At 43.7% G+C, this 12,424-nt stretch overlaps 1 protein-coding gene across 2 annotated transcripts in view; it reads left to right on the top strand.

The window, feature by feature from the left end:
- LOC147890347 (sodium-dependent phosphate transport protein 1, chloroplastic-like) overlaps window positions 1-9,722 on the top strand; it is a 67,059-nt gene extending 57,337 nt beyond the window's left edge. The window contains exons 10-12 of one of the 2 annotated variants that reach the window (XM_087390450.1): window positions 4,954-5,038; window positions 8,570-8,672; window positions 8,892-9,722. In XM_087390450.1, the coding sequence (XP_087246576.1) occupies window positions 4,954-5,038; window positions 8,570-8,667 (183 nt within the window). In that variant the 3' untranslated portion in view covers window positions 8,668-8,672; window positions 8,892-9,722. Of the gene's footprint in view, window positions 1-4,953; window positions 5,039-8,569; window positions 8,673-8,849 lie in introns of both variants that reach the window. The other variant, XM_087390449.1, reaches the window with a different exon arrangement.
- Window positions 9,723-12,424: the final 2,702 nt, after the last annotated feature.

The following is a 12,424-nucleotide window of genomic DNA, read 5'->3' as shown; positions in this document are numbered from 1 at the left end:
ACTTCAACCCATATAGGGCAATGATGCTTGATGAGGTTGTGATAGTCCTTATTAGGGGACCAGGGCATGATATGCACCATTTATCGACCAAAAAATAAAGGGGACATTTCCAGCATCTTTTGTCTTGTCAAGGCATCCAAAAGGTGAACTTCATAAAATCCTCGGGAGGCAAAATAGACTCCTTCTACATAGCATCCACCTAGGAGAGAATTCACCCATTGTCCCACATCATTAGCAGAGGGTATTTTGCCTGGGAAAAAGATGATAACTGCAGTTTGAGAGAGCTTCTTCAAAGGATGGACAAGAGAAGGCAACTTCATTTTGTAAGTGAGTTCTGGAGTAGGTTGAATCCATTCCCTTCTACTTTGTTGAAAATCGTCATTCAACATGTCAAACACATAGGAAGCATCTTCAAATAGAGGAGCTATGGGGGGAGAGGTTTCCCTTGATTGTCTTTTGGGTTCAGGAAAGAGTGCTCTCTTGACATAATATTTGTTTTCTTTTGCCATGGAGGCTAAGGGATTCAACAGATATCAAACGAAGAGAATTAGATAGGGCATAAAGAAGGGCTGACAGGCTATACAGACGCTGGACTGAAGCACTGTACGGACGTACGGAGAAGCTGACAGAATTGTACGGAAGGATTGACAGGTTGCAGGAAAGGACTGACAGGATGTACGGGACAACTGACAAGCTGTACGGGAAGTTTGACGAATGTACGGGAAGATTGATGGTGACAGTACACACACAACCCCCCCCCCCCCCCCCCCCACACACACACACATATATGTATGTAAGTATATATGTGTGTGTGTGTGTGTGTGTGTGTACACATGTACATGTACATATATATATATATATATATATATATATATATAATGTATGTATGTATGTATGTATGTATGTATGTAAATGTATATGTACAAACTTTTTTTTTAGTGAAAATTTTGAGTGCTTTATATTACAAGATGGCTATCCAGAAAAGAACTAGTAAGCTGAAATAGTACATCAAGCGAAAATGTCCATGTAGGATAAATATACATCTTGATCTATGCATTGAGTTTGCAAACAATCGAAGAGCGATTGCTACAAAGAACGACGGAAGAAAACAAAAGTAGAAAAAACTGGATCACCAAAGACTTTGTGATTTCTAGCTTTCTAGAGAGTCCAGAGTGCCCAGTAGTGAACCCAGGTAACCGGCCGTTGAGGATAGATCCCGAATAACTAGAAATGCTTGCCAAAAACAGCTTGAGAGAATGTCAAACTCAATCTGTACACACACACACACTTTTTTTTTTAGTGAAAGCCATGATTGTTTCTATTACAAGAAAAACCACCCCAATCTGTATGCACACACACACACACACGCGCGCGCGCACACAGACACACACACTTTTTTTTAGTGAAATCTTTTATTTCTGTGTGGGAAACCTAAAAAAGAGGTAAAAACCCACCAATAAGCACAAAGGAAATTTTTTACAAGTAAAGCATTAGAGAAAGAACTCATTAGGCAACCCAGTAAAAAGTTACATATTCATTGGAGGAGAAACAAAACATCCTCCATTTTCAGATTGTTGCTTTGTAAAAATTGATGCAGTGAAGAAACTGCACCGTCAATAAAAACCACATGTTTTTTGCCCATTTGATTCTTCTTAATATAAGATGGCAGCCGGAATTTGTGAATCACAGGGTCAAAATCCTGTTGCAAGATACGATGAAAAGAAAATAGAGAAAAAGGAACATCTGCATCCTGAACGGAAATAGACTCTGCCACAGTCATCACAGGCAAAGGAACTAGATCAACATCTGTACCCTCTGAAGAAGGAGCTGCATTTGATAAATCAGGACTAATCATTTCAGCTTCACTCCAAGTATCAACCTGAGAGATAGCATGTGCAGCATCCTGTATGATCCCCTCTTCAAGGGGCACATCCATATCCTGAGGAGAAGGAGGCTGGTGGTGCTCAACAGGAGCCGATCCTGAGCTTCCTTAGCAACAGAAAGATTGGCCTATGATTTATCTACCTTTCTCCAGTAGTGCTTCAGAGCAGTGAAAGAAGGCTTATCCAATGAAGCCATAGTAAAAACCGGAGGAGAAGGAAGAGTAATCTTGACAGCTGAAGAAGGAGCAGGAGGAGTGGTCTCGGAAATAGAAGGACAATCACGTGCAAAATGATTAACCTACCGGCACCGATAATATGCTGTAGGAAAAGAGGCAAAATTCAGCCTGATGTGCATCGGATGGGCAAATCCCAAATCAAGATCTAGAGTAGAGGGCACGGGCTGCATCATATCCCATAAAATACAAAGGCAAACATCTCGGATAGCTTGCAAAAACTCCTGTCTTGGAATATGTAGAAGCCTTCCCAAAAGCGCTGCAAGAGTAGAAAGATGTTGAAGAAGAGGTAGAGGCAACGCTTTGAGGGTAATCCAGAGCGGACATTGAGTCAGAAGAGAGGCGGACGGATCAAAAAGCGGATCCCAGGGCATGACATAAGCAAAGCAACCAGCCCCATGAATACCAACACGACGGACGAGTCGCTCCACCACATCAGTTGAAGAGCAGTGGGCATAATAAAAACCTTTGTCCTGAAAGACAGAGGAAAGGCAATCGTGACCCACTACAACTTCAGCCCAATGACGAAGTTGAGCTGCAGAATAAACCCTGCTCATAAAGTAGAGACAGACCCCAAACTGATGAGCTTGTCGAAGACCGGAAACCAGAAGGGCAGAGTCCAAAGAACAAATAGGCGGTGAACCCGATGAAGGAACATATGTGATAGAAGCAAAACACATCTGGTGAAGAAGGTCTAGCTAGAGGGAAGATGAAGGACCATCCGCGATATCCAGCTTTGCCGATTTAACCAAAGTGGAGGGAGGAAAACCACCACGCTTCCGTCGAAAGAAGACACGTGCAGGAGGAGAAGAGGCAGAAGGGGGGGCTGAAGCAGAGAAAACGAAAGAGCCATCTGTTGGAGCAGCAAGAAGAGGGGAGGAAGAGACATCAGGAAGAGATTGTATAGAACCCGGCGTGAGAAGAGAAAAAGGCTGCAGAGACAGAGGGAAAGACGAATTCGGTACGGATTTTGGCTGTACGGACATGGGAGCAGGTACAGATGAAGGAAAGCGTACGGGTGAAGAAACGTGTACGGAGGAGGGGGCCTGTATGGACATCCGTACATGATGTACAGACGACCGTACAGTAGGTACGGCCTACGCAGGGGCAAAGGAAGGGGCAAAAGCAGAGGAGAATGTCGAGGGGACAAGCAAGGATGGTACGGATGAGGGCGGCCTATGCAGAGGCTGCTGCGTAGAAGGTATGGGCAGCAGCGGGCCAGGTACAGGTGCAGATGGAAGGTGTACGGGGGCTGACAGAGGGGGTACAGATGCAGGCAGAGTAGTAGCAGTAGGTTGCAGGCAAGGTATAGGGACGGGCGAGGGAGAGGCTGAGCTCGCCATCCACACACTCTTCACACACACACATACACACACACCACACAAACACACACTACCCACCCACCCACCCACCCACCCACACACACACACACATACACACACATATACCCCCTTGGTCGCCTTCCCTTAGTTTCACACAAAAGAACCTCCTCTATTATGCTTGAGTGGTTCACTTAAGGATTGCCTATTTGGCCAAAAAGAAAGGATTGGGGCTGATAGTGTCATCTCAATCCTGTAGAACCCTCCGAGAAAAAGGGAGAACCCCTCCAAACTCGTAGGAATACAGTCCTCCTAGAAGAGGTTGTCCGTGAAGGGCCCTGCATGCTAGCCCAAATGGCTATCAAAGTATGAACCGTGTTAGTCCAAATACCCATGAACACCTGTGAAGGGTGTATCTGGGTGCCATCCAGGGCCTCTGTACATTTGGCTCTCGAGATGTGCCAAGAGGAAATGCTAGCCAGAATCTCCCAGGAAGTATCCATTGAAGCATGAGAAGCTCTGAAGGGAGTAAATGGTACATCCTGAAGAGAGCAGGTCTCTATCATCTGCTTGCAAACCGAGAGTGCCCAAGAAGAAGGCTCACCCTCATAAAACATGTGGGGCCCAGTAAGGGATAACCAGGCGACCGATCCAAAAGTTCTTGGATTGGCGAGCTTCTTAGAGAGTAAGGCAACTATGAGCGTTTCTAGGATTCACTGTCTTTTTGAAAAAGTCAGTAAGGGAGTATCCAAAGGCAACTGCTCCTTGAACGAACCTCCTTAAAGGATGTGGATTAACAATCCTGTACCTTGGAATGAAAGGCTTGATGAGGCTCTCTAGACTTTCAAGCTTAAGGTGAAAGAGTCACCTACAGGCTACATTGGCTTTACGAGATCCTAGGAGACCAGACCATTCGTGGTTGAGGCTTAGACACAACTTTATTATATGAGGGGTGACCTATAGCTTTTGAGACTAAAAAGCTAGATGATACACAGGTTTGGTGACATACTTAGGAGAAGGATTGTATGTAACCGGTTAATCATGCCTTGAAAACTAGAGACAGTATCTTTATGAATCCAAGTTTGTTATATTGGCGCACCATGAGCCTATCAAGTTCATCTATGATATGCTTGAGTTGAGGGGAGAAAGGTGTGGTGGGTTGCGTCATTGCAATGCTTTTGACATGGAGATCAGGTACTAGAATGGTAGCTTGAATGGGATTGCCGATGCTTTGAGTCGCATTGGTGAGATAAAATCTTTGACTTTTATTGTGATTGGAGGTGACCTTTATGATTCTTTTCTTGCATCCCTTATTACGCCTCTACAAGGGCCTTTGTCTCGACAGAAGAGGTGTTTGTGATTTCCCATTAGTTTGGTTTTTACCTATCATGCAATTTCGAAGTGATTTCATCATGAAATCTAGTAAGCGCCAGAATTTTGATGGTTGTACATGAGTATCTAAGTGTCGCTTTTCTGCACTTTGATAATGTATTGACCAAATTACTGCCATTTATGCAGGGAGTCTTACTTGGCTTATCCAACACAGCAGGTGTGCTTGCTGGTGTAATAGGCACAGCTGCGACAGGTTACATTCTCCAACATGGTATATCCTAGTGACACGATCTGTTGCACCCCTCCCAATTTGAAAATGCAAGAATGTGATTGTTAGGCATGAGCGGGTTTTAACGAACAATCTTTTGCACTTGGTTTACTTCATTAATCAGACAGGCATATCAATAGTTAATGTCCCCTTCAAAACTCTTCTTGTGAACAATTTTCAGGGCAAGCGTGTGTGTGTTTTATGTCCTGGGTGGTTTTTTGTCTTTGTCTATGCGCAAGCGTGTGTGTTAGTGTGGCTGTGTTGTTGTTGAGGTGGGTGGGTGTGGGTGGAAATGCGGTGTCAGAAAACCCTAGACCCTTGGCTAGTCTCTCCATGCAGGGGAAATAGAAATTGGTAAGGAATGTGCAACGGAAGAATCCTTAGAAGAATAGAAGATAATGTTTTAATTAGAAAAACTTCAACTTTCTGTGTCCACGAGAGAAACCACAAGCACTGAATTTAGGAGGTAGACAGCAGTAGAACAGTCCAAAAGTATATTGCACAAAATCTGAGCCAATAACTCTTTAGAGAAGGTTCACCAGAGATCCCAAACACACAGCAATCAGCTCTTGGATGCTCCATAGTGAGCACAAGCAATGCTGCTACTTTTCCTTGCACTCCTCAGGTTAGGTGCTCCTCAATGAGCTTCAGTGGCCATCCGTAGTGCAAGCTCCTTGGACAGCACCCTCCTGCATAGACGTGCTCTCCTACTGGATATAGGTACTTTGTAGGTGCCTCTGGTTCTCCTTAAGAAGTCTTCATCGTCAGTATCACCTATAAGTAGCAACTCCGTAGAGCTATACATACCAACTGCAATTGTCTGGAAGGTTTTCACACTCCAACTTAAAAAGCATTGAGTGCCAAATATGCTTTTATGATCATCATATATACACAAGAAGATTACATACCCTTGGTCTTTAGTTTGTTGCTTGCTGTCAAAACAAGCTAAGTACCTGAATGAAGTGTTCACGTGAGCACATCTGTTGAGTTCTGGAGCCAATATTCCAGTCAGTGCAAGCTACCAACGCGTTCCAACGTAGATTGGTCTTCATCTTCGTCGTCTCCTATGACAAATAGTCTTGTCCTGAGCAACACATACTGTCCTCCTCATCTATTGGGGAACCTGGATTTTCTAACCATTATTCTATATGAACATTGTCACACTTGGATCTGCGCACACTGTCCAAAGGTACTACAGGGTGTAGTTACCAAGAACAACTCACTTTGTATTACCTGAGCTGACTCTTTTGCAGGCTCTTCTTCCTTGGACTTTCTTTCTGCTTCCTCTTTTGATCAGCCTTTTTCTTCCAGCAATCTCTTTTCATATGTCCAAGCATATCACAATAGCAGCACTTTCTTTTCTTCTTCTTGTCTCTATCACTTTCTCGGTGCCATCATCCTCATGTAGCCTCTGCCTTGTTTCCTCTTGCATCAACAAGCAACCAAGCTCCTTGAACATCAACGTTTCAATCTCTCTCTAGCTGTCAGGGTTGTTACTCACCCAGCATCTTGGCGGTTTACTCAGCATGAGAGTGTCCAACTAATGGCTGTCCACCTTTTGACCTACAACGGCCAGCTGATCCTTTAAGACTCTGAACTTGACCTGATGGTCACTCACCTGGTCATATTCTTTCATGTTCAGCATAAATGAACGATTTTGGAGCATTACAATGCGACCGGTATTCATTGTCTTGTACAAGTCTCTCAAGATCATCCATGCCTCAGGTGCAGTCTCTGCTAGTGGAATGTGCGGGAGCACAAAATATGCAAATCATCTCAATGATCATTGCTAATGCATCCGCATCTTTTTGCATCCATTCTTTTATGTCATATGGTGGAATCATGTGACTCCAAATCTTGATTTTCCAGATTGAGTAGTTTGTCCCATCCAGCATCTCCATCAAAGCAAAGTTCGGAATTCGCATTGGACCTATGAGATTTTGCTCCAAAGGGAATTCTGCACATACCAGAAGGCGCCTTCCTCTTTCAATTGTCGAAGTCAATCCCTTACTGGATGGCTTGATCACCAGGGCATACACCTCCTGGCTTGAAATGTCCACCTCCAATGAAACCCTAGTCTCTCAAATCTCACTTCCAAGCACACCACCATCATTCAACTCTCTAGACAGGCAGCCATGGCTTTGATACCATGTTAGCAAAACCTAGACCCTTGTCTAGTTTCTCCATGCAGCGGAAATAGAAATGGACAAGGCGTGTGCAACAGAAGAATCTTTAGGAGATGAGCAGGGAATTGATTTTAAAAACTTGAACTTACTGTGTCTACAGGAGAGCACTCACAAGCACCAAATTCAGGAGATAGACAACAGCATAACAGTCTTAAAGTATCTCAGAGTATATTACACAAAATCTGAGCCACACTCTTTACAGAAAGCTTCACCAGAGATCCCAAAACATGCAGCAATCGGCTGCCCTGGATGCTCTATGGCAACCGCAAACACTGCTCCTACACTTGTTGCTCTCCTCCTCAGTGAGCTTCAGTGATCATCCGTAGTCCTTGGACAGCACCCTCCTGCATACATGTGCTCTCCTACTGGCTGTAGCTATGCGCCAAGTTCTGCTCTAGAATGTGAGGGCTGCTTCCAGTCTGAACTACCAACGGGCCTTTTATAGAGGGCACTAAGCCCCATAGACTGGCCCACTGGGTCTGTAGATCCAGCCAACGAGCCAGACTTGGCCAACCCAGTCTGTGCTGAGCCTACTGGACCAGGCTTATATAAGGACACTCTCCCTACTGCTGACCTGTCAAGGACTGTTGTGTTGCAGTCTGTAATACTGCCAACCTGTTTCAGTCTTCTCTGGCTCATATGACTATGCGCAGCCTGGTGTAGCCATTGCTCCTGCCCTGATCATCTTCCGACCTATGTAATCTCTTCTAGGTCCTGCAAACTCAGTACAGGCTGTTGTACCTGCTGCTGCAGCCCTGCAGTACTAGTACAATGATCGCGCAGCCTGCAGGCTTCCTGATCTAACTTCCGTACCTGTCGCTGCAACATCCGTACAGGTATGTCCTCTTCCATTGCCAGCCCTATGTCTTGGACTGTGTGGCAGTCAGTGTGACAGCCTACCTTGCTGCCCGCCCACATGCTTTTGCCTTGTGGATTATTGTCTCCACCTAGATCTGGCCATGTGGCATCCAAACTCGATGCACACACAGCAGTCTCAAACCCCCCAATCGTACATGAGTACCATGTCCCTGTGCTCTCCTCATATGGGGGCATATAGGTGGGACAATGGACTCTATTTTCCAATATGCATGTGTGGGTGTGGGTGGGTGGGTGAATGGTCACATGGATATGCTGGAGCGCTCAGCTACAAAAAAGAAAGTCTACCTCATATATGGGCATGAGGTTCGAAGCAATAATGTGTTTTATATTTCGAACTTATGTTAGGGTTTTAATTCTAAATTCTGCACAGGGTAATATGACAGAAAATGCCAGTACTTTTAGTTTTGTGTCTAATTTGTTCATAGGAACTGACTACGAATGTGTATGTAATACATTGTAATTGTTACAGGGACTTGGGATGATGTGTTCAAAGTAGCAGTTGGCCTCTATCTCTTTGGAACTGTTATGTGGAATTTGTTTTCTACTGGGGAACGAATTTTCGACTAGAGCAAGTATATACGACCTCTCTTTGTTCTGTTATTTAAAATTTTGGTCGAGAACTAGGTTCAAGCACAAAATCTGTTCATAGTTCCCTCATACACCTGGAGTGGTAAAAAACAGGGTTAGATTAATCAAGAATACTAATAGAAACTGATTGCGAAAGTCGTGTTTTATCTTTGAAATTGCAGCACATTGGCAGAATCTCTCACAATGTGGCGGCTGAATTGCAGACCCCATTGGGAGGCCCAGTTTTGTGTCACGAATAATGCTTTTTTTTACAATCACTTAACTTGTACATCGGAAATCTTACAGTGGAAAGGGCATAGAGATACAAGAGGTCATCAAGACAAATTTGCCAGATATCCAAGCTGGGCGTAAATTCTGTACCAGAAAAAAGGAAAAATTGTAACCTTGTTGAGACGGGTTGGGAACATGTTAAAGCTCCTGATGATGATGCTGGTCAATCACGACTCCAAAATGCTGCAGTACCTTGGCTCATTGTTACAATGATATTCACATGCTGTAAAATATTATGATATGGCCTGGAGAAATTTACGCCTAACAGTGATTAATGATAATCAATATCATTATCACATTATTTCTGTAGACCACCTCGTCTGAAGGCAATTCCTTATCCCCTCGTGTTGAACTTTTTCTATACTCTGTAACACAAATTTTGAGCTGGATTGCTTTGATTAAATCATTGAAGTACGAGCTTCAATGCATTATTCAGGTTTAATTATAAATGCCATGAAAGGTCAGGCGAGCCAAGTGGCTTGTAACCATGCCCAAGGAGGAAGACTTGTCAAGCATCCTATGCCTTGACAACTCATGTACCAGGTATCATTGAAAGGAAGTGTTATAGCTCAACATATATTGTATAATGCTGAGCATTACTGGAAGAGTGGTCCAGGATATGCCGCACCATCGTTTGTAGATGGAGGGTGCCATCTGTTGTGTGTGTGTGTTTGTGAGAGAGTATTAAAGTTATTTGGAGACATTCAGGATCTATGGGACTTGTGACCACTACCAAAATGAGAGAGAGAGAGAGAGAGAGAGAGAGAGAGAGAGAGAGAGAGAGAGAGAGAGAGCACATATAGTAAGAGAGAGAGAGAGAGAGAGAGAGCACATATAGTACAATTGTATTTGTGTTTGTAGTTGAGTGTTTCTCTCTCTTCTCAATCTAATACTTTATTCCACATTTTGTACTTTCGTTCATTATCATGTACATGGTCTTGATAATGCAATGCATTTGCTATCCCAGAAATGGATATTACTTAACCGTCATTGAAAGGTGGCGAGGCATTGCATTGCTTGTCACTCATTCCTTTTACTATGAAATTTCCTTCGCTCTTGAAATTTTGAACAAGTGCCATACCATCACTTAGACAATCCATACAGCCTTTATCTCTCATCGACTGCATATACATTATTCTACACAATATTTGCGAAGGTGGACATAATCCTCCTTGGATCTAGAGGTGAATATTCACTTGTTGGAGCTATCATTCTCCATTGCCATGGTTGGAGTTTCATGTGAGTTTTGTTAAGCTTTGAGAGTTTGTTTATGATGAAAAGTGCACTAATTGGTTGCAATCTTGGGAGAGTTAGTAGTGGTGAGTTTTCTTCTCCCTTTTTGGCCCTGCAAGGGTCTTAGGACTGTTTTGAATTTTCGGCCCTGTGTTAGGAAAAGGTGGTTGTGTGTGGAGATTGTCAATATTGACCGGGTTAGCGGGACTGTAAGGTTAGCCTGAAGGTTAGGTTAGTTTAGGGTTCATATTTTTAGGGTTGCGAGGGGCATCATTTGTGAGGTGTTTGTGGATTGTGGAGATCATTCGCGCTGCTCGTTGGTCACTTCTATTTGCGGTCTCTTGCTAGTATTCCCCATACACTCTGAGGTGTTTGTGTTGCTTCATGAAGCTTCTCTCTTGTGGACACTTGTATTCGCGGTCTCTTGCTAGTACTCCACAGACACTCTGACATGTGAGTTGCTAATCTTGCATGTCGGTGTGGAGGGGAAGAGAAAAAGGGCCTTCCGGAGGATTTGGTGTATTTGTGTGTTCTCTTGTGAATTGTGTCACGAATTCGGTTCTTGGCTTCAGCATGTGCTATTTTTTTATTTCGTTAATCTTCCAGCAACTCGCATGTCGACGTGGAGTGGAAGAGAAAAAGGGCCTTCCAAAGGGTTTGGTGTCTGTGTTTGTGTGGTCTCCTGTGAATCATGTCACGAATTCAGTTTTTGGCTTCAGCATGTGCTATTTTCGTATTTCATTGATCTTCGTTTGCGTATAAAAGATCGCATGCGTGCACTAGATTCGTAGCTGTGTCCTGCAATCGCAGTAGTGTGAAATTGTGTGTGTACTGCTGGAGCATACGTGGTTCGAAAGAAAGTGCTTGGAATGGTATGGGAAGCGCTTGTGAGATGGACATGGTAGAATATGTGGGAGGTGTTCCTTTTATTTTGATAGGCGATGTTCATGTAAATTTTATATCAACTATTTGCATGTTGTAGATTATCTTCGATACAGATGCTGGTAGTGACAGTGAGTTTGGTGTAAGGGGATGGAGCAAGCTCGGCTTGAACTGGTGTAGGCATCGTTTTATACTTGCTCGGTATTTTTGTGTAGAGCTGTTGTAATACTCGGGTGTTTGTAGAGTGGGTGTAATAAACTTCCGTTGAGCGCGGATGGTGTTCACGAAATTTTTGATGAGGTCTTCATGTGTGACGCACTAGAGCTCATGAAGCATTCCTTTTACAGAGGTTAGAACTTCTTTGTTTGACTTAGAGTCATTGCCTTGTTTTTTATTTACACCGAGCAGGTTTCCTAGTGACCATGTCTTTGATTGATGTGAGGCGTCTTTGTTCTTTTGTGAGAGTAGATGATCGAGATATTGTTCTAACTTTTATGCTAGTAGTGCTTCTCACATGTTTCAATCAGGTTTTGATTTATAATTCTTTGCCATCTACTGCGACAAGTGCTGAGCTGATGGAGTCTCTCTCTCTCTCTCTCTCTCTCTCTCTCTCAGTTTCTGGATATGGTTGTTCAGATTGTTGATTGTCGCAGATAGATTGCTAGGTCTTTAGAGGGTCAGTTCAGGCTTTGTGGAAGGTTGGAAAAGGCATTCACCAGTGGCCTATCGACGCTTAGACAAGCATGCAGAGCAGAGGGAGTGCACGAAGAGAATTGGAGCAGCTCTTGAGGGGAAGGGAAAGAGAAGGAAAAGGAAAGGGGAAAGGGAAGAACACATAAGACTATTGGAGCGCATCTATAGACGCGTCTAATAGCGCGTCTATAGGTGCGGCTGTCTGTTTTTCCAAAAGACAAACGCATCTATAGACGCACTCCGACAGACGCCTTTTCCCATTTCACATTGAGATATTTTTGTTGTTTTATTGTTTTCTTTTCCTTTCATATCTGTGTTTTTATTGTAGACGCAAACGGTGAGGAAGGTAAGAATTTGCGGGAGCTCTGGAAATGCAAGATGATCACAAGAAATCTCGAGATGGTTGGCTCCTCATTACTGTACATTTGTTTTGAGGTTAGCTTCTTGGCTAGTGCCTTGCAGGCTCGACAGGAGCGGAATGCCTATTCTCAAAGCCCACTTTCATCTTCATGCCTGCAGATTCATACATGCTTTGCTCCTTGGCATACGAGTTCTAGCAAGGCATCAATGTATTAGGATACATGCCTAGATTTTCGAATATATAGCTTGCTCATCTCTTACATGTTTTGGCTATTTAACAAGACAACTGCTAAGCTAC

Source organism: Dipteris shenzhenensis, chromosome 19 (genome assembly GCF_047967505.1).
Source record: "Dipteris shenzhenensis isolate YYH24624 ecotype China chromosome 19, Dip_SZ_1.0, whole genome shotgun sequence".
NCBI lineage: Eukaryota > Viridiplantae > Streptophyta > Polypodiopsida > Gleicheniales > Dipteridaceae > Dipteris > Dipteris shenzhenensis.
The sequence above is the reverse complement of the archived record's forward strand: the minus strand, read 5'-3'. Positions and strand labels throughout refer to the sequence as shown.